Source organism: Camarhynchus parvulus, chromosome 1 (assembly GCF_901933205.1).
Source record: "Camarhynchus parvulus chromosome 1, STF_HiC, whole genome shotgun sequence".
Lineage (NCBI taxonomy): Eukaryota > Metazoa > Chordata > Aves > Passeriformes > Thraupidae > Camarhynchus > Camarhynchus parvulus.
In genome coordinates, this window is record NC_044571.1 from 90,213,833 (window position 1) to 90,235,281 (window position 21,449).

General features: G+C 38.8%; 1 protein-coding gene across 3 annotated transcripts in view; it reads right to left on the reverse strand.

The window, feature by feature from the left end:
* STXBP5L (syntaxin binding protein 5 like) overlaps positions 1-19,517 on the reverse strand; it is a 184,841-nt gene extending 165,324 nt beyond the window's left edge. For all 3 annotated transcript variants that reach the window (XM_030943420.1, XM_030943412.1, XM_030943403.1), the window contains exons 1-2: positions 18,265-19,517; positions 2,211-2,308 (exon numbers count right to left, since the gene is read on the reverse strand). In XM_030943420.1, the coding sequence (XP_030799280.1) occupies positions 2,211-2,308; positions 18,265-18,453 (287 nt within the window). In that variant the 5' untranslated portion in view covers positions 18,454-19,517. The remainder of the gene's footprint in view (positions 1-2,210; positions 2,309-18,264) is intronic.
* Positions 19,518-21,449: the final 1,932 nt, after the last annotated feature.

The window sequence follows — 21,449 nt, forward strand, 5'->3', positions numbered from 1 at the left end:
CCCACATTATGAATTGTATTTTCAGATGTAATACTTAATCAGTTACATCTTGGCTTGAATTTTATTACCCGATTTCAACAACTACAAACATCTGCAACAAGACTGGCTTAAATGAGTGGTGTTCTGGGGGTAGTCTTAGGGCCTGTTTCTCTGCAAATTTATTAGTCCACAAGTAGGTTTTTTATGTAATATGCTCTGCAGAACTTACAGCCAAGTGAAGAAACCTCAGTTAAAATGAATAAATAAGTAATTCTTTTTATGGCACCCTCTGTCTTCAAAGCACAGTTTCCATTAACTCAGGGCTCAATTAAGCAAACCAGGCTGTATGTGACTAAGCTGAGAAGCATTTATGTTATGACATATCTTCCAAAAAAAAAAAATCAAATTCCCTGGTAATCCTGCTGCTCTTGCTTGATTAAGATACTAGAACTGGTAGAAATTTTTCCATGAATGAGGTAGGAGTTCGCTAGCAAACAGGAGAAGAAATGTTAAAAGGAAGGACACTTTGAAAAACATTCTTTTCCCTTCTGCTAACTCTTTATAATCTACTTTTATAGAAAAGATATAGAGAATTTTATGTAAGCTTAGGGATATAGCTATTTTTCCACTTCATGTTCCATTTCCTGTGTCAGGAGACATGCAGGTTTAAATTAATTCTACCTGAACCTGTATTAATTCAGGCTCTGTACCTGAATTTTCCTCAAAGGAGGTATTTGTAGAGATAAAGGATGCCTAGCCAGTGACAGCACTGCTCCTAGAAAAGCCACATTGCTGAGATGGAAAGAAGAGGTGGGCTCAGGAGCCAATCTTCTGCAAGGTCTTCTTCCTACTTCTACCATGAAATTCCCAATACCCTCACTCTGAAGATATCAGTGAAGCTTCCAGGGACAAAAGCCCAGATTTTTAACCCTGCATATCTCTAAAAAGAATAAGAAACCATGACTACTAGATTTGCACTTCCCAGAAGTACACAAATTCATGGACACTTTCTTCTTTGCATTTGAACATAATATATTCAATCTACTTCACATAGGTAAGAAATAAAGAGTAGAACTATCAAAGCAAAGCTTGTCACATAACTTAAGGTTTAGTTGAGTCTGGTGAGAAATTCTGGATCAGACAGAAATTAAGGTTTATGAAAATGCAACTGTTCAGACCAAGAGTACCCAAAAATGGAAGAACCAAAGTTTCAGTAATGTTACATGAGGCATAGGCTTGTTTTCCACAAGATTTTTCTTTACTTTGTAACCCCCTTGGGTTCATTACATTTACAGTTACCTTGGGAACAGGGATAGCAAAAGAATCAGAAAATATTATATTGCTGTTTCATACAGCATTGTCCGCCACTTGAAACCCATAATTTATTTGGCTACAAAAAGTCTATAAAAAACATTGGTTTATTAGTTCTGTATTCTGTAACTTTTAAACCTTCTTGTCTTTCTCCTTTTTTCCTTGCTTTATATGTATTTTCACTGAAGTGGAAAACATTGGAACTATGCCAAACTAAGAAAATTATGTAAAGAAACATTTTGAAATACATCACATTTAAATATTCTTAATTTTTTCTTTAATTTAAGTCTTCAAATTTTAATTACTTTGTAATTAAATTTATTCTGTATAGGCTTCTAACTGCATTAGTTATATAGTTATATAGTAATCCTACTGTATTAAAAACAAGATATAAATTGCTGACACTGAAGTACCTTTATAATTAACAAAAGGAAATAAGCACTTTTATAGTGCTTCACCTTCTCCTCTGGGAAGATATGAATTCTGTCCTAAAATCACTTATTTCCCACCATTTACTCGAAAGTGTCTAAATAATTTCATACACAGCCATCTAACTGCAATCTAACATTGGCTAACTGCATTGCAGCAATGAATTTATTTATTGCTAGCACAACATTCACAACTTGCTCATTACCACTTTGCTATCCATTTTTATTTTCATGCTGAAAAAGATCAATTCTGTTTTATCTTAACCAATATATGCCAAAACCATATGCTAAAAATGCAATCAGAAATTGTTCTTTGAACCCCTTAGGGACCTAGCTGATTCCTCAACAGCACATCTTTCCAGTCTGTCTCATAAAGCAAAATGAAGTAGAACATAACAACTGTAGCCTTACCTGAGTGCTTGAGGAAGGTAATTCCCATCCCTGTATTACAAACACACAGAAATGCTGCAAATTCTGGATGAGAAAGGATACATTCGTATGGCTCCTGTTCTTGTTCCAATGGCCAGAATTTTCTGAACTGGGTCAAACGCTAAGGCAGTGGGTAGGTAAGGAAAGCCATGGCGAACCGTCTGAAACAGAGCAAAGGAGCAAAGTGATTGAACTGCAACCACTGAGAACAGCATGAATGCTTCATGCTTATGTTTTTCTGTATGTTCTAGCATTTTCAATACCTTTCAAGAGAAGTATTTAAAAAGATACAGTATTTCAAATACAGAGGTGAATTTTGTTCATATGAATTTCTAGTTATGCTTTTCACTCAGGAATATTTTAAATAGTTTTATTGCAACAAAGTAGATTGCAAAGTGTATGCTATTATACAACTGGTATATATTGCTGAAGCGGTATACTGAAAGATAACCTTAATATGCAGGGCAGCTGAACTGTAAACCGAAAAAAAAGACACATAATATGCTTTCAAAACACTCAGCCTCAACAGAACAGCTCCAGCAGAAAGAAATGGAATATGTCCAGGGGAAAAGATCCAATAAACCAATAAACTGAATCGAGTCTATGAGGTAAAAACCCTTAATATCAATTTGAAAAACAAAGACGCCAGAGAAGATGTTCTCAAAATGAGCAGCTGAACCACTCACCCTTTCTTAATCTTTATTTACAATACCGTGCTTTTAATTCTAATTTCTGCAGAGATACTTTGGGGAATAAATAAACTGCGCATGATACAACACATCCTTGAACACTGTCTCAGTATTTTAAGTTACCTTAACCTGGAGGTTATGATAAACATGACTTGCCCAATTCTTATGAGGAAGAACACTAACATAAGAACAAAAGTGAAAATAATAAGACACATAAAAAACCCCAAGACACATTACAAAATACACATAAAATGAACAGTAATTAAATTTTTGTGGGGGGTTGCTTTCCTAAAAATGGACACAATGCTATTTTTCAGTATAATAATAATGGTTTATATTATTTAACAAATTAAAACCTTGAACTCTAGGACCGACTCTTTTTTTAGTAAGTGGTTGGGATTGGAGAGGAAGTACTTTGAACTGAATGAATTTTAACTTTTTAAGCTGTCTTCCTCTTCCTTGAAATTTTCTAGTTCAAGAACTATGTCTGCTCGAGCATTCAGCAGTCCCTAGGGAACAATGTCAACAAAAGGGACTCCTTAATTGCAGACCTGTTGAGTAAAAGGCAGCTGATGATTCCACAGCTGTATCACTCCAGCTCCCCCATTACAGCTGGAAACACTTGAACTGATATTCACAAGCAGTTTGGGAACAACCAAATGTATGTTTTTCAGCAAAGAACCACTTCCTTAAAAGAGATCTTACTTGTCTCGTATATTAATTACTGCTGATAAGGGAAGTTGTTTAAAGAATGTCTAATTATTAGTTTCCAGGCTGAAAAAACCCAGAAGCATATGCTACTTCAGTAAGCTGTAGAAAAGTAACTCACTTTTTATGTTAAAGCAGGCATTTATCAAAGACCTCAATTCTGTATCTGGTTTGCTTTGCTTTGTGTTTTGGAGTTTTTTAACTTTCTTATCTTCTTAAGTATCAGGATTACTCAAATATAACGGGTTTTTTTATTCTGATATCTAAGCTGGGACCAGACTTAGACCCCTAGAAGTGGTTTTACCTCTCATGTCATAAAAATAGATGCAATCATGGATTGTAGTATTTTCTAGAGTGTTGAACATGTAGCATTACTAATCTGCTGTTATATTTGAAATTTCTTTATTCTGGTGAATAAATGTTCTTCCTTATCTGAAAAACCCTTATTTGCACCAATTATCCTTTTTCAGTTATTGATTTTAGAAAGGCTCTCTATAATAAAGTTGGAATTCCTATCAGTTCCAGTCACAGTAAGCTTCTCTGATGTTTAGCCATGACTGGAGTTTTCAGTACTATTTTTAAGATCTAAGAATGCAAAGAAAAATATTTTTAAAGAACTATTTGCATCCTTGCCTACATATTTAGGATCTGCATTGTATTTTCAGTATTTCTGCAATCTAGAGTCAGGTTTCCCATTTGGAAAATTTGATTGGGTCCTGTATTTGAGATAGAACTATGTTTTAAAAGAACAGTGATGTACATCTTTTCAGGATCATAGTACAATTTTTGAACTCTAGGATTGACTCAAAAGTGCTCTTTCTATTTTGCAGCCATTTGCCAATTTTGAGTATTTAGACTAATCCAAATTAGGAGGTTTTTGTGACTGCAAAATTCTGCCATTTGTAAAATATTTTAAAAAATTTGTTGAAATCCACTGAACATCCAGGTAAATTACACCTTTCAAGTAAAATATTTATATTTATTAAGATTCCAAAAGAACAAAACCATTTTGGAAGGAAAGCCAAGTTATACAGTACAGAGTTAGGGCAGAAAAAGATGTCTCTATAACTGAGGGTTTGGCCCAAATTTGTGCAGCCTCAGAAATTATTCTGAAGATTAAACCTATTACAAAAGAACATGGAAAATCTTTAACACCCCAAACTCCCAGGTACTGGTCCTCAGCTTTGGTCCAACAAAAGCTTTTTGGTCCTTTCTTTTTCAAAGGACTGTGAGAAAGATTGACATGAAAAGCCAGCACTTGGAGTAGACTTTTCAGCTGTGCTTTGATACAGCTCGAGTGAAACTGAGTGTAAGGATGAGTAACACTTCCAGAACTGTGGCTGAGCTTCCTTACAGCATTTACTAATACATATGAAAAAGAAGAGAAGGCCACAAAATTAACTTGATCCTAGGGTGACAAAAAAAAAAAAAAAGTATATTCCTACTTTATGTTATGTCCAGTAGGAAAAACAGAGAACAAAACTATCAATGGTGCTCAGAAACACAAAATGAAGTAGTTGGGGTCAATAGCAGGCAAAAGCAGAAGTATGGTTAAAAATCAGTCTGTGATCAAAGAAATATAGGGGGGCCTAACTACCCCAAATACCCCAAGAAAGAAGCTGCCAAGAAAATAAAAGGGAGAGAAAAACCAGACAGCAGATGGAGCCAGGACTGCTTTTCTCCATGTTATCCAGCTTTCTTTGATGTCTCCTTTTTGGGCATGCTGTCTCTAGAGGTAGTCTGTGCTCCCTAGGACATACAGTTTCCGTGCAATACGCAGAACAATTTACTTGAAACAGAACAATTACAAATGCAGATACAATTTCAGCATAAATCTCTGTTCTGCTTAGTTATTTTCTCCTAAATTCTCTTCTAAATAATTTTAAGCAGTGAATTGCATGTATATATCATTAAAATAATCTTTACACAAACAATTTACCTAAATTAATATAGGAAATTGATTATTTGGGCTTGCTAGTAATCTACTAATGAACATTTTCATATCCTGTACAGAACATAATGGTCTTTTTCAGTCTAAAATACCATGATAGATTTCATTAGCTGAAAAAAAATTGCACTAGTACTAATATGCAATATCCAGTGTAATTGTTCACAGGGTGCAAAACGCAATTCTTCAATATAAGAGTTTTCTTAATGTTTACTCTATGGTAGTTTATAACAGATTTCAAAGACACCTTTCTAATAAAAGTAATTATAACATTCTCTTGCTCCAGAAAACACAGAACTAGATAAAATTTTCAACTGTATCAACTAATAGAGTTTATAGCCAAAAGTGTTTCTGAACCTTTGCACAAACTTAAAATTTGTAACTTTTCTACTAATATTTTATAGATACTCTGTTTCATTTAACATCTGACAGCAAAAGTGATTTACTTAGGTAAATAATTTTTGAGAATATGTACATTTGCTAAAATTTAACTACATAGTCTAAACGTGTGCCTCACTATGTAGAGTCTACTTCCAAATTGTCACCAACATGCCACATATAAAAGTGTCATTGCAGAATAATTGCTTGGTTTATAGAATAGAGGATGAAGTGTTGACTGAAATCTCTCCAGCCTCTATGTCGGAAATTTAAAAATGACAATGATTACAGCATTTTCCCCACTTCAATACTATTTTTAGTACTGTGGTGCTCCAAGACTGTAGTGATAAAAATGAGTGCTTACACAAATGAGCTGCCATGTATTATAACAGACCATGACATCCCCCATTTATGGATCACTGTGTCTGTAATCTCTGATTGGTAAGACTGATCACTTCTCATTAAAAATGGAAAGAGGACAAGGTATCAGCAGGCTTCCAACCAAAGTAAACAACACAGGAGAGATAAATTTTTTATTAGTTAAATTTTCATTTTTTGAAGTAATGCTTTTTGTAAAAATCACAGCTTAGGTACAATTTTCAAACCCAAGTTATTGATTCCATCTAGCTCTCAACCTCTAATAGGAACCAGAGCTTCTGAGAATATTCACTGAATATTCTAAAAAACTACAGGTTTGGTTTTTTTTTTTTCTTAGATAAATATACCCACAGATATTTCTTTTCCTTGGTGTAAAGCTAGAAACAGTCATCTGGAAAAAGCCATTTACAAAAGGGACTCTGGACCTGTAGACTGGGAAAGCTGATTGCTGTCCCTGACAAGATGATAAAATAAAGACTAACAGAGCACACAGATAAAGATTGTTGCAGAAGTCAGCAGAGTTTCTTCAATAGGAAATCATGTCTGACTAGTTCTCTCTAATTCTGTGAAGCTGTCAGCATGCAAGTAAATAAAGGGAATATGAATATACATAAGTTTTCCAAAGGACTTCCAATAATATTCCACTGCAATGTTATTAGAGAAACAGAAGTGTCATGAGACTGAAGAAATTTCTTTGTGGACTGAAAGCTGGTTAGAACACAGAAAACAAAGGACAGAGTTTTATGGATTCTTACCATGAAGAAAATTCACAAGTAGAGTTCTCCGTGCTTGGACCAATTTTATTAATTGTCTTTAATGACCTATAAAAGGTAATGAACCCTGAAGTCTCCGAGATCATAGTGAATAGTAAGCTCCCTTGGATAGTGAAATTCAGAACCACCAGTGACCAGCTCCTGAAAGACTTCATTAGAGTGACTTAAGTGGGCAAGAAGTTGATAAATGAGCTTCAGTGTGGATAGATGTAAGATATCTAGAAGAACAAAAAAATCTTAACTAGATCTGCACAATGCTGAAATTGGAACTAGAATTTACAACTCAGCAAAGTAATTTTTGGGCATGGTTTTCATTCCTCTGAAATATTTGGTTTAATGTTCAACAGCAACCCCAAAAAGCCAAGTAATATTGGATATCATGAGGAAGAGCATAAGCAATAACACAGAGGGCATCATTCTGCTGCTACAGAAAATCTGTGTGAGCCCATTGCTTGAGAGCTGTTTGTGTTTGTACTAAGACTTTCATGAACAAGCGAGGGGGTAAGCTAAACATATTTGGCAAAGCCATGGAGGCATTCAAAAGAAATTAAAGATTAGTTTAAAATGGGGGGGAAAATGGGACAAATTCATTGACATGATTGATAAATGGATTTTAAAAGGACTAGCTCAAGATACTCCCTCCAACATATCAAATCCAGTGATGGTGAATGATGGGAGATTGGAAAGGGAATGGACTGCACAAAGTGATGTCATTTATTACCCTCCCTAAGTGACAATTCCGCTGCCACTGTCAGAGACTGACTGCTGGGAGATATGGACCATGGGTTTGTCTCAGCAGGCCATTTCTTATGAGCTTATTATCCTCACCAGTAGCAATGAAACAGAGAGATAGAAAAAGGAGATCAGTATTGCTGGAGAAAAATACAGTAAAGAAAAAAACATGGAAAATGCAGGCACAAAAGAGAAGTGTTACTGAAATAGGAATACTGGGGCAGGAAGAAAAGATATGTTTAAGAAACAAGCAGAATTTCATAATATTCCCCTACAAAAACTTCTGGTATAGAAGAATAATACTTTTAGTAATAGGCAAATTTGGTTTGTTGCTTAATTTTTAAAATATGGAACTTACTTTGTTATAAAATATCACTTAACTAGCTATGGTAGAATTTTGAGAAAGTAGCTGTCCTGGACATAAAGCAGACTTCAAATACAGCTTGAATTTTAAAAGTTTAGTTTCACAAATATTACACACTGATAATTATATGAAAACTAAGAGAGATTTTAGAGTATTTGAAATTAACTGACTTAAATATTATATATTTTTTGTACAATGAATGTACAAAATTTTTTTCTGTAAAAAGGATCTCTGCAGATACTTCAGAGATGTGTTTTTCCACTGCCATTTTCAGTTCTGCAAGCTAGATATTAGACTATTAAATAAGGATGGTCCTATTTAGATGTGATTCATATAGATACAAACAGCCAAGCTAAGCAAACCGCAGGGGAAAAATAAGGCCTTCTGAATTTCAAAAAGCATTCTCCTCATGCTCGTCCTTTGAAATACACTGTAGTGCATCAAAAACACAAAATTAATAAAATTTAGACAGGAAAATCCACAAAAAAGAAAATGACATCGATCCATAAGCTTCATCATTCCCAGCTCAGGTGAGGTTGAAAGGGAACTCTGTAGACTGTCTGGTCCAACCCCTCCTGCCCAAAGCTAAAGGGGTTGAATTTTAATATCACTTTCTGGATCTATTTAAATCAGTGCAGCTATGGTCAAGAAACTGCTTGGCAGCTGCACCATCCTGCTACATCCACCACAGCACTGAGTTACAGCATAATAAGTTACAGGGTAATACATGAATATAACCATCCCAAGAGAGGCATTATGCCCTTTGGAGAAATCCCAAGTCCAAGGAGAATGATGTATGCAAAATTCTTTCACCTCTTCCCTTATTCTTTCTAAAAGAACTCTCCCAAGTCCAAAAATCAAACAAACAATCAAACAAACAAACAAACAAAAACAAAAAAAAACCTACAATAAACCCCAGGCAAATATACAAAAAGGGAAGAAAAAATGGAACCACAATGAAGGAATTGCACCCACTGTACAGTAAATATGGTATCATGTACTTCCCACTACTGCCATGTAAACTGGCAAGAAGAAACAGGGCATCAGCATATGGAGAAATGTCTTGATTGCTCATAAAACTATATCTACCTTTGTCTTTAATGGAGAATTGTAAAAAAACCCCAACCCTAAACTACTGATTGCAAAGTTCATTTTAGCCTACCTACTTAAGCAAGACTTCAGTCCACCAAATGGAAAACCTTTATAGTCAAAGTAATTCAAACTTTGCAGCAGCTCCATTGATTTTGTCATTGCATCATTAAACTGTATTACTCTAGAACCTGAGACAGGCTGGTTCAGAATATCATCTGCCTGATGGAGATCTGCTTCAGGGGAGTGTACAACAATTGCAAAATCATTCAACTTATCTGATGGCCCAGAAAGGAAAATATTTTGTTTTCACTGTGATTGTGGATGCCCTAAGATAATTCCATAACATTAATGAGATATTAAACAAAAAGAAAACTGTTTTTATTAAGTTTACATCAGACCAATATAACAATAACGCTAATTAATTTTGCATGACTTCCCATTTTTGGATTTTCTGAAACTTCACTACTTTAGACTAATTATGTTCTGTTATGGCTGATTGTGGTTTCTGCTCTGAAACAAATGCTTCGGTTGCTGCTTTCAAAATATTTTTGTTTAAAAAAAAAAACAGCCATACTGGGGGATTGAAAAAATGTTGCTGCTGTGATAAAGTTCTTGAGGGGTGGGGGGTTTGGTCTGGGGAATGGCAGGGAAGGAAGCTGGAGAAACAGTGTGTTAAAACCACTTTGATACAAAGATAATCTGTATTATTGGTCTATTCCTGTGAAAATCTGTTTTGCAATGTAATTTGGCATTCTTATATACAAATGCTATTACCAGATTTCATTACTAGCATTTACAATGTTGTTTACTATTTAATACTAATTCATAATTAATCTTCTCCCACCTTCTTCCTTATACATGCTGTATGCAATTTGAAATTATTTTTTTTCTGATGTTGAATTGAGAACTTAATCTAAAAATCACAGCCAGCATCTCACCTCACACAGGGTGAAGGTATATTCCAAATGAAATTCAGGTATTTTGTATCAGGTTTGTACCCTCTCACAGCAGTGAAATCCAGCAGATCCTGCACATCAGTGTCCCCCTCTGCATTGCCTATGGAGCTACCAAGGACACAGCTCAGACACCAATAAGGATCGTAAGAAGCAGATCTCTGTTTACATAACCACAGGCCACTTCTCCTGCCCTTGCCTCATTCAGGGAGCATTTCAAAATAGATGTAGGGACAAACACGAATAAAGCAGGGATCTATGGACTCAGTAAAATCAAGTTTCATCCACAGCTGCATGGAATGTATCTGTAACACAAGTGATGATGGGCAGCTGTAACTGAGAGCACATCTCCACCCTGAAGGGATACAATAGATGGAACAGGATGAACGAGGCAGAGATGAGCATTCATTAATTTATTATTTACTATTTTTGTGATGTCCAGTGGATAACACAGAGACCTTCTCACAGGAATTGTTGTAAACAACACAAACAGAATAGCATTCATCCTCCTCACATGTTGTATACTGTTCAAAACAAATGTGAGGGAGGACAGGAACAAAATATAAGCAAACACTTCAAGAAAATAAAAATATGCAATAAAGACTAGATTGCCTCACATATAGAGATAACTGGATACTAGCTGAATAAGGGACCTGACTTCTGAGTGTCTGACCTCACAGCATTCTTACATAACAGACTTTTAAATGAAACAGAAGCAATTTTTAATTTGTTGGATTCAAATTCTGCAAAAAGACATGCTACCATACACACATGCATTTACTTATACACACCACAGAATTCAGTAAGGCTTCTTCTGAGTCCATGCATTCACCAACTCAAAGCCTTGAATATTGAGGTTGGGGTTTTTTTCAGTACTATATACAACTTAACTTCAAAGGAGCCATAAAGAGTGCACCTCCTCAGACTTTGACCCTAGCTACAGGTGACAGATTGTGTCTAGTACTCTTTATTATTCTTAGTCTTTGCTGGTGATCTGTTAGGAATGGACACAGCACTGCACAAAGATAACATCTTATTACATTTGAGCACACTTGCCAGCCATCTGTACCTAATAATATTGCTTTCTCTCCTCTCCACAGATGCACATTAGTTGTATTTCAAATCCTACAGTCCTCTAATTTTCCCCTATAATGACTCTAACACACATTGTGACAAATTAATATACTCCACAAGCTACTTTCATAAGCACTTTTTCTTAGAATAGCCAACAGACCATATATTCATGTAGTTTAGGAAGGTGTATTAATTTACTCTCTACTGCTTCCTTTTCTCAGTTTATAAAGTGAATGCACTAACTTTTCATAGTATTTTCACAGAGACTTCAAAAAGTGTTTTGGGCATAAATCATACACCAGGGAGTATCAGATGTCTCAGAATAGGAAGCAGATATGAGTGGATATTCATCTAAACAAAGTGAGAATGGGGTCTGCATTGGATTTAGTCCAGCTCCACTGAGAACAGCTGCATGTTTTACACAGAATATGCATTTCTATCTGGAAAAAAAAATCTTTATATTTTTAGCCAAAACCCTCTAAGTAATTTCTTGGTAATTTCTTTTAAAAATTAAGTGTGTTTTTCTTCCAGAAGTAAGTTGGGGGCAAAGTGGCTTATGCAACCAGGTTTTTATGTGACAGCTCCTCAATCAGAACACTGTGAGCCAACCAGTCTGAATTTCCTCCATCCCTCCTACAAGAGATTAAAAATTGCTTTTCCCACTGCAATAGTGAGAAAAATTCTCATTAACTACCTGGTGACCCTCAGGTGAGGAATAATATAGCCAGTGTACCCACTAGAGTTGGAGTTGTTCAGCCTGGAAAAGAGTACAGGGACACCTTAGAGCACCTTCCAGTACCTAAACGGGGCTAAAATAAAGCTGGAGAGGAACTTTTTACCAAGGCATGTAGTGATAGGACAAGGGGAAACAACTTCAATTTGTTTCCCCTTGTCCCATGGTCCTAAAAGAGAGTAGATTCAGATTAGATATTGGGAAAAAAATTCTTTACTGTGAGGGTGGTGAGGCACTGGCTCAGGTTGCCCAGAGAAACTGTGAATGCCCCATTTTTAACAGTGTTCAAGGACAGGTTGGATGGTGCCTTGAGCAGCCTGGTCTGGTGGAAAGTGTCTGTGCCCATGGCAGTGGGGTTGGGACTGGATGATCTTCCAACATCTATGATCCCATGGATTAAGAAAAAAAAAAACCCTAAAAAACCTACCAAACCAACAACCAAACAAAAAAACCCCACTTGAAATGGGACACAAAATTAGAGCAAATACCTTAACCTTTAGGTTTCTCTTTGTGAAATCAAGAGTTGAACTCAGTGATCCTCAAGGATCCCTTGCAACTCAGGTAATTCTTTGATTCTTATATTGTTAAAAATGCAAGGTCAACAATAAAAAGCAAAACAAATAAATACATGAAATAAGTTAACCTATGCAGTATGAATTTGTTCTCCTCTTGTAGGGATTAATTAAATTATATTCTTCTGCCATTGTACAGTGGAGACAGAAATCCATCTGCAGTCATTCGAGACAGAAAGGAAATTCAGAGTCATTCTGGCTATCTAAGGTGAGCATATAAATAGAGCAACTAACCTAAAGATGACTCTAACTGGGCAGAATATGCAATAGAGAATGTGAAAACAATGGGAGGTCCAATGGGAAGACGTGAGATAAGTTAAATATGCTAAAAAGAAAAACAGATGCAAAGCAGGTCAAGCTGGACACACAAAACAGGGGATCCTGAACATTTTGGATTTTCTGTGGCATCTATACTGCAGGGACAATATCATTTCCATCTCACAGAAATATTATGAAGGTCAATTCATTAATGTTTATAAAGCTTTCAGAACTACAGTGGTGAGCACGTCTGTTGGAAAAGTCCATGGGGAACTTAATATTCAGGCATGCTCTGAGTTTTAAGTATGCAAAGAAATATTGAAGTACTTTCCTATGAGCAAACACTATTTGTTCTGCTAAATTAAACTTATAGAAGAAATATGGGATCATGTAATTAAAAGTTGTCTGTGCAAACAAAGGTATTTAAGAAATGTGGAACTTTTTGAGTGTTTTATTCAGCAACCTTAAAGGTCTGGAAATAATTTTGAAGATGTAATTGCATGTGTTGGCCATGAAGGGTGTGCATTACTTTATTTAGGATTAATAATACAAAAATACAGATATTTGCACAAAAAACCCCAAACAAGTAAATCCAGTTATACTACTACAGGTACCTTAAAATCTTCAAAATTCTTTCAAAAGAAGTTTTTTATGTGCTATGCTCTTTCCCATGGGTAAGTCCTATTTCTAATTAATACAAACACTTAAAAAAGAAGAATAGATTATGCTCATTACAAATTTCATGAAATTACCATAATCTAATTTAGAAGTGTCATTTATGACTCTGTAGTTTTAAACAGAATAGGGTTCTGCACCTAACTTTAGATCCAAACTCTGGTATAGAGGAAAAAAAATAATTCCCCACATTATTTTATTTACCACTTAAGTACTAAATGAACTCTGAGAACTTACAAGTAAAAGCTCATACTAATTTTAAAATGGGTTTTCACTAAAATGTACCACTTTACAAACATTTTATTTTTCGCTCTCTGTATGACCTTAGCACGGAAACAAGACAGATTAACCAAACAGCTCAAACTGACTAAAACACTGTAAATAGCTTATAACAAGGATTTTTTTGTTTTTAATACTTCATAACCAAAAATGTGCTCCTGCAGCATTGTGCTTAAATTGCCATTCCAAAATTCATCTTCTCTCTTTCATTTGCAGCTAAAATACCTACTTGGCTGTTGTCAGAAGGATTACATGTTTGTCTTCATAGGTTGACAAAATAAAGTATTATAATCTATACACTATCAGAGTTAAAATTTAAGACCACCTGATAGGAAATCCAGATAATTACGGTATTTAACTCATTGACTGTATCTTGAAGGCCTGTTTTTGCCAAACATAAGCAGGATTAGGAAGGCACAATTGCAATTGGCCATGGGATTCCATATCAGTTTTAACAAAAGCCTAAAACTGGTCTGGCCTCCATGGGTTTTGCATAAAGACTGGGCAATGAACCTACTGAAACTATGACTGTACTATCAATATAAATACAGCAAGGGTTGAAGGATGTTTATTGTGTTGCAAGACTACCCAGTAATAACACTGAAGACCAGTTTGGAAAAGAACAGAAATCTCATGCTTTGGGGTTTAAAAGTAGTCCATAACCATCTAGGAAGCAATTCTTTGAGAAGATTAAATTGCCAGTTCTTGGACCTTTTCAAGGGTATTCAGTTGCTGCCCACAGCAAAAGAAAATGTGTTAGAGTAGATTAATTGTATACCTGGTAAAGTACAACTGTTACTGTGCTCTTAACTGAGGTCTTGATTTCCAAGTTATTAACCTCATGCTCTACACATTCAATTCAACTCTATGATTGTTCTCCAAGAAAACCCTGAGTAGTTCTACATGGGAGACCTATTTTCATGAGGAACAAGTACTTCACATACCAAAAAAATGTACATCTTCATTCTTATTCAGTTCTCCCCAACTGTGTCATCCCCTAATAAGCAACCTTCTGAAAAAGTAATAAAACCACTGCTTTCTCCTTTTATGTTCCATCTGCTCAAAGTTCTACTTAAATGATTTAAAACCTCCTAACTGTGTGTTTCTCGCTTTCTTTATTAATAGCAGATCTTTCCCCAGTGCCATATTTTAGTTTCTGGATGGTCTGGACAAACACAGGTGAGCCTAAAAATGCTTGCCAGAAAAAAGAAACAACACATATACAGAGGGAAAATAAAAAGAAGCAAATCCAAGGAAATTAAGTCTATCCTAATTAAAATTAACACAGACTTTAGTAGCATATTCTACTGGATCATGCCTAGTTTTAGGATGATGCTGCTATCTCACACATTCAATTCAACTAATGTGAAATATAATCAATATTTTCATGATTTGCACTTGGATACCAAATCCCAAGAGCAGCCCCTAGATGCAGCCTAAACTGTACCTCAGCTTCCTGCTATCACAAAACAGGTAAGACAATATCTCACATTGCTTGAGTACTTTGAAAATGGTGCCACTGATTCATTATTACAGCCACCACCACATAAATTTATCATGCTTAAAATAGGACATAGCCATTTCATACATAATAGTTTCAAGAATATTTCATTCTTTCAATACGGAAGATCACATTAATGATTTAAATATAAAGGCCAAAAGTAACTCATTGAGAGCATCTCGGTGTAAAATATTCAGCTTACTTCTGTTAAACCCTAATCTGTATCTCAAAAAGACACTGTGGTCATAACCAATCTAAAAATGCCACAAAATGGAGAGCTGGCTTTCAGGTGCGTTACAAATGAAATCAGGAGTGTTGCCGTCCAAAACAGCGTTCTGCTAGAGGATTGGATCTGTGTTTTCAGTCAAGCAGACCTCCCACTAACTTCAGAAAGGCAACTTATTTACATAAAAAACTGCAGGGAAAGGCCCTTTAATTCTTAAGTATGAGTCAGCTTTTATGTTTCCCTTCTAAATGAGGATTTTTATAACCAGCAAAGAAAGGAAAACCAGTCTGAAGTGCTACTTAGGCTGTTAGCCCAGATGCCTCGACCCTGCAGGTAACAAACCAAAACTGCCATTAGCTTTACCCAGTTCTGCGTGCAGCAGGATCACAGATCCTTGAATATGCAGCCCGTGTAACTTATGTAACTGAACATGCAAATACCCAACCGAAATACCAGAAGTGCTGCACAACAAAAGCTCAGGGAGGATGGAATTTGGGTTATGTGTGTGTGGTGTACTTTTAATCCGATGCAGACTGACCAAGGCACAAATTCTGGCAGGGCTCTGGCCCCTGGAGCAGGCAGGGGGAAGCTGTGCCTGCGCCAGGCCCCGCTGCCCCGGTTCCCTTGCAGCAGCACAGGGCCCTCCCAGCTCCTGGGGCTTCCTTCAACCACGCTCCAGGTGCTCCTGAAGTGCAGCAGAGCTGCTGAGGTGGAGCCCATGGAATAAACACTGCGGAGTGGCAGGAGCACATGAGCACCGAGTGGTTTGGAAGTTTGCTTTCAGCATACCTTTGTATCTTGGAAAAAGCAATCTGGTATTTTGTGTACCACAGAGTTCTGCAGTGACATACGTTCAGAAGCAAGTGCTGCTGCGAGCAACCAAAAGGTTTCCTACACAAATATTTACTTTGTTGAGAACATTTTAACCTGAGAGCTAAGACAGGCAAATATTAGCTACTGAAATCTTCTTCAAATGACATATTCCTTTACACATATTCCAACTAGATCTGTCAGGACATAACACTAACTGTCTTCAAGTAATATCAAAGCAAACAAGAGAAATAATGGAGAATAGGAAAAAAAATATTTCATCTTATATTGCTTACTTTCACAAATATGCCATACAAAATAAGAATATATATCTCACTAAATACAGATCTTTGTCCTTATCACATGACTTAAACATGAAAAAAACCATGCTGAGCTTTAGCCTTACCTAGAAATCTCTGAATAACGTACCTTGATTGTTTGTGTTATCTTTTTACTGACGTGGCAAAAAAGGAAAATCACTGTACTGAATACCTGGAGCTTCACAAAATGCTAAATTACTGTGTACCTAAGCAGAAGTAGTGAAATCCAAGCCTAGCAAGCAGGTATGATTCTAATGCACTCATCACTGACACTCTATTAAACTACAGAATCATTTGAGTCAAAAGGCTGGAACCTGTTGTGGTTCAGGATGACAAAGAACTATAAGAAAAAAAGAAATAGGATTTTGTAGAACCTATCTAAGGGTCTCTGAGTCTTTAAGGCATAGGGGCTCATTCCGTCCCCCTTGAACTCTGCAAGAGTTTTGACACCAGCTGCAGCTGCAAGCCAAACAGAATTAGAAACATGGTATCTGAGATCAGGGAAGCCGTATGTTTCACAAGGACCAGGTCTGCACACAAAATGTCTCATAGGTTTATCTTGGTTATTTATATTTCTTTTCTCTTTCCAAACACAAAAAAGAAATAATGATGTGCTGGAGTTGACTGCCATCTAAATTTCAGATCAATTTGTATCTGATTAATAAAAGCAAAGTATACTTAATAGGTGAAGTCCATTTACTCCTAGTAATGCAAATTGCACTAATTAAAAATTCTGGTTTTGAAGCTTCTAATCAAAACAAATAAGCAAACAAAATTTCTAGCAAAGCCACCAGAATTCACATAAAACTGACAGGTAATAGTAGAAGACCATAATTTCTTTTCATATTTAGTCTTCATTACAAAAAAAGTAGGATTTTCATATTCCAGAGCTGATCCGAAGTACCAAATAGTTTGTTCTGTTTTACAGGTGCAAGTATTTAAAACCACCACTAAAAGCTTTGTTGCAGAAAACAGATACAAACCAAAATACATACAGGGATATCTTGTACTTTCTACTCACAGAAAATTCACAGTTAGGGAAGTGATCAACACATTAAAAACCAGAACAGATTTGGCAACTTTTGGTATTTATGCTGTCCCACTAAGTTTGCTATCATGCAATCAGAAACTTCAGTACTAATGGTAAACAGCCACCCTGAATCTACATCCAGCTCCTCACAAATAACTGAAGTCCTGGATTCAGTAGTCACTGCGCTGATTTTATTTCTAGCTTGTGCCTTTTTCTTAAAATAGAGAAGGAAAAGCAGGGAGGATGAGAAGAGAGAGGAGGGGAAGTAGATGCATACAATCCTCAATTTCTAATGACTTGTAAATGTTATCCGTACTAGCACCAATTGATTTGCTTTCCTGTCCACAATCCTATCAGCCGTTTGGGGTCCAAGTGTGAACTTGGAATTCAGCCCTGAGTGCTGAAATCAAGATTTCTACGAATTTACTGACCACCCCAACTCTGCAGCAGGAAGAAAAAAGCATCCACTGGATCTCTGTCTTTTCATTCCAAAGTCCTTATACAACCACTGCAGTTCTCAAGTAAACGCTTATTGGTATCATATTACTACCCCACCCCACACACACACCCCCCACCCAGGGTAGATTTTATTATTTCCATAGAAAATAAAAATACAGCCTTTACCTTACAGATCTGAAAATAATCTGAAGTGAGCGTCTCCTGGATCTCCTCTCTGGGTGTCCCTGCAGCTCCCGCAGTCCCTCCTGGGTGCACGGAGCCACCAGCCCCACTTCCACTGCCACCGCCACTGCTTCCAACAGGGGATGCGGCAGTTAAACCATCCAAAACTTTGCGAAAATTAAATTTCTTCATTTTGGAAAAATCTTTAGGAAGATTTGAGGGGGGAGCAAGGATGTGTCGTAACACATTCAGCTACATGTAGCGACCGAGAAAGTCTTTAATGGTCCTCTGAGTGAGGCAGCACTTTAAGTCTCTTGTACCAAACAGAATGTCAATATTAGGTATAATTGATCGAAAAATACAAAGGCTTCATTTTGTCAGACGCAAAAGCTACCTGGAATGGTCTTTTCCAAAAATAAATAAATAAATAAATAAATAAATAAATAAAAATCCACAAGCAGCAGGACTAAGATTTACGTTCAAACAAGGAACAATGGAACAACCGCCATCGGGTTCGCTCGCAAAATCCACATTTAGCAGTGGTCAAAACAGAAAAGTAAATAAAAAATTCAAGCCGGCATCCAAAACAGTGGGATCCATCCCTCTACCTTATCTGCCTAAGGTCTGCCTTCGGCACTTGATTATTTCGGCAAAACTACCAAAATGCGTCTACATTCAATTTCCCCTTCCCCTCAGAACCTCTTGGAGCCAGGGGTATCTCTGCCCCCGAGGTTTCCGCGGAGCGAACTGCCCGCTCCCAGCCGCGGGCGCGACTCCTGTCCCTGGTTCCCTGCCCACCCCAGCAAATGCCGGCAGCCGCTGCCGCACTCGGTGCTCCTGTCTCGCCCCTCGGGCTCCACGGCGGGCTGCGAGGTGCGGGCTGCGAGCCCCCTCGCTCTCCTCGCCGCCCCGGCCGCCGCTCCGTGAGGAGCGACGGCAGCGAGCGACCCCCTAAGCGGGTCCGGCCGTCCCGGGCTGACCACCCGTCCCGTCCCTGCGCTGAGGGACCCCAGCCCGTCCCGATCACCGAGCCTGTGCCGCTGCCGTGCTCTCCCCCCAGAACCGCTCCGGCAGGACCGGGCTCCCTCCGGCGCCGAGGGGACGCGGGGCGGGGAGGGGCGGGTGAGGAGCGGAGCGGGGCAGGCGAACGGGCAGAGGAGGGTGGCGGCGGCGGCTCCTGCCCGCCCGGCGCGCTCGCAGCCGTTCTCCGAGGTACTGAAAGCTCCGCCGGCGTCAGCCGCAGCTCCTCCTCCTCGCCTTCCTCCTCCTCCTCTCTTTCCCCGCCTCCCGCCCCCGCCGGCCAGGCCCCGCCTGCCGCAGCAGCGCGCAGCCCGCGCCCCGCCCCCGGTGCCGGCTCGGCTGTGGGCGGGGGGGAGGGCGGGGAGACGTTAGCGATTGACAGGCACGCGCGCGTTCGTATCCCTTGCTGCGGGCCGGCCGCGGGGACGTGACTGGCGGACAGGGCAGAAGGGGCGGATCCAGATAGGGAACAAGCGATGTCTGACGGGCCCCCGATCCGCAGCCTCTGATTGGAGTGCTGCGTGGATGGGCACCCGCTCTCACCAATAGGAACGCAGTTCCGCGACGCCCCGCCCCCAGCCCGGTGGGATGGGCGGGGCTAGGGGAGCCCCCGCCCCACTGCGGCGAGAGCGGCAGCGGCCGCGGAGCTGCTGAGGGGGAGCAGCCCCGGGGCAGTGGGGCTGGAAGGGAACGGGGTTTATGGTGATGGGGGGGACTGAAAGGTGGTGTCGCAGCCTTAGCTGTGTGCGGGACGTCGAATAGATCCAAAATTCGCTATAAAGTTGTGTCAGGGGAGATTTGGGTTGGATATTAGGAAAATTGGATATTAGTTCTTTCACCCAGAGGGTGGTTGGGCGCTGGAACGGGCTCCCCAGGGAAGTGATTACAGCACCCAGCCTGACAGAGTTCAAGAAGTGTCTGGACAATTCCCTTAGGCACATGGGGTGACTCTTGGGGATGGTCCTGTGCAGGACAAGAGATGGACTCAGTGATCCTTGCGGGTCGCTGCCAGCCCAGGATATTCTGTGGTTCTGTGCGAATGCCACGGGAGGTGACGCTCTCGGCGGTGGCAGGAGAGGCCCTGAGTGAGGAGCTCCCATTTCTCTCCTGGCACGGAGGGGTCTGTGCCGGTCGGTGCTCAGCCTGCACACTGACATTGCCTCCTCGGGGGCAAATCCCCTTTTCCTTCCCAGGGGGAATACAAAGGACCCAGGGCTGCCCTTCCTGAGGCTCGCTCCGAAGCCGTGCAAATCGGTGGGGACAGCTCTGTGGCCTCTGAAGCGCGATCCGGCACAGGAGGTGTTACACTGCACACAAGCCTCTATAAAAAGGTTATTCAGGTCAGGAACAAATGAGGCAGCGATTAAAAGTGACTCATGGCACAGCGCTGTCAACGTGGTTGGAAGCTGAGAACTGAATAAAATGGTGTAAGGAATAAGCACATAGCACCTCTCTTGTACAGGAATTAATCTGTAACACCTCAGCAAAGTGTTGCTCTTTCCTCACACTTGAGGTGACCAGTGAATGCATACTGGTCACCTCATTTTTCACATGTTTTAGGGGTGCTTAGTGTAGTTCTGATACGCACTCTAACCCCAAATTTGGTTTTTATGAATCCTACGGTTCTATGAATCCTAGTTTTTATTTCAGCATCTTACACTGAGATTTATGCTTTTTTGTTTTATCACTTTAGCTCATCCCTTTGTGTTCACAGGTACTCCCCATCTGCATGATAAAAAGATTGCAGTAAAGTTCAAAGAATAAGTGTAGTTTCACTTAATGCCCTCATGAAAAATAAAGGGTACATTGCTGATGAAACGGGAAAGGTTGGTAGGTTTCTGTAGCCAGGAAAAAGGGACAAAACTTTGTATGGGAAACAAAATATATGAGGACCATGGCAAGGAGACAGAAATGAAAAAGGGAATGGAACTGAGTAAGCAAATCTGTAAAGATAAAAGTACAGAGTTTTGAAGAATGAGGAAAAGTCAAAACCCAGCTGAAGCTATTTGAAGAATGTCATGTCCTACTAATACTATGTTCACCAGAGGCAATGCAAGTTTAAAAACAAAGAAAGGCTAACAAAACCGAAAAGAAAGATAACTACATGAATTGTAAATAGGAAAGGGAAAGATAAGGTTAAAAATGAAATAATTAAGATGAAGAAAATA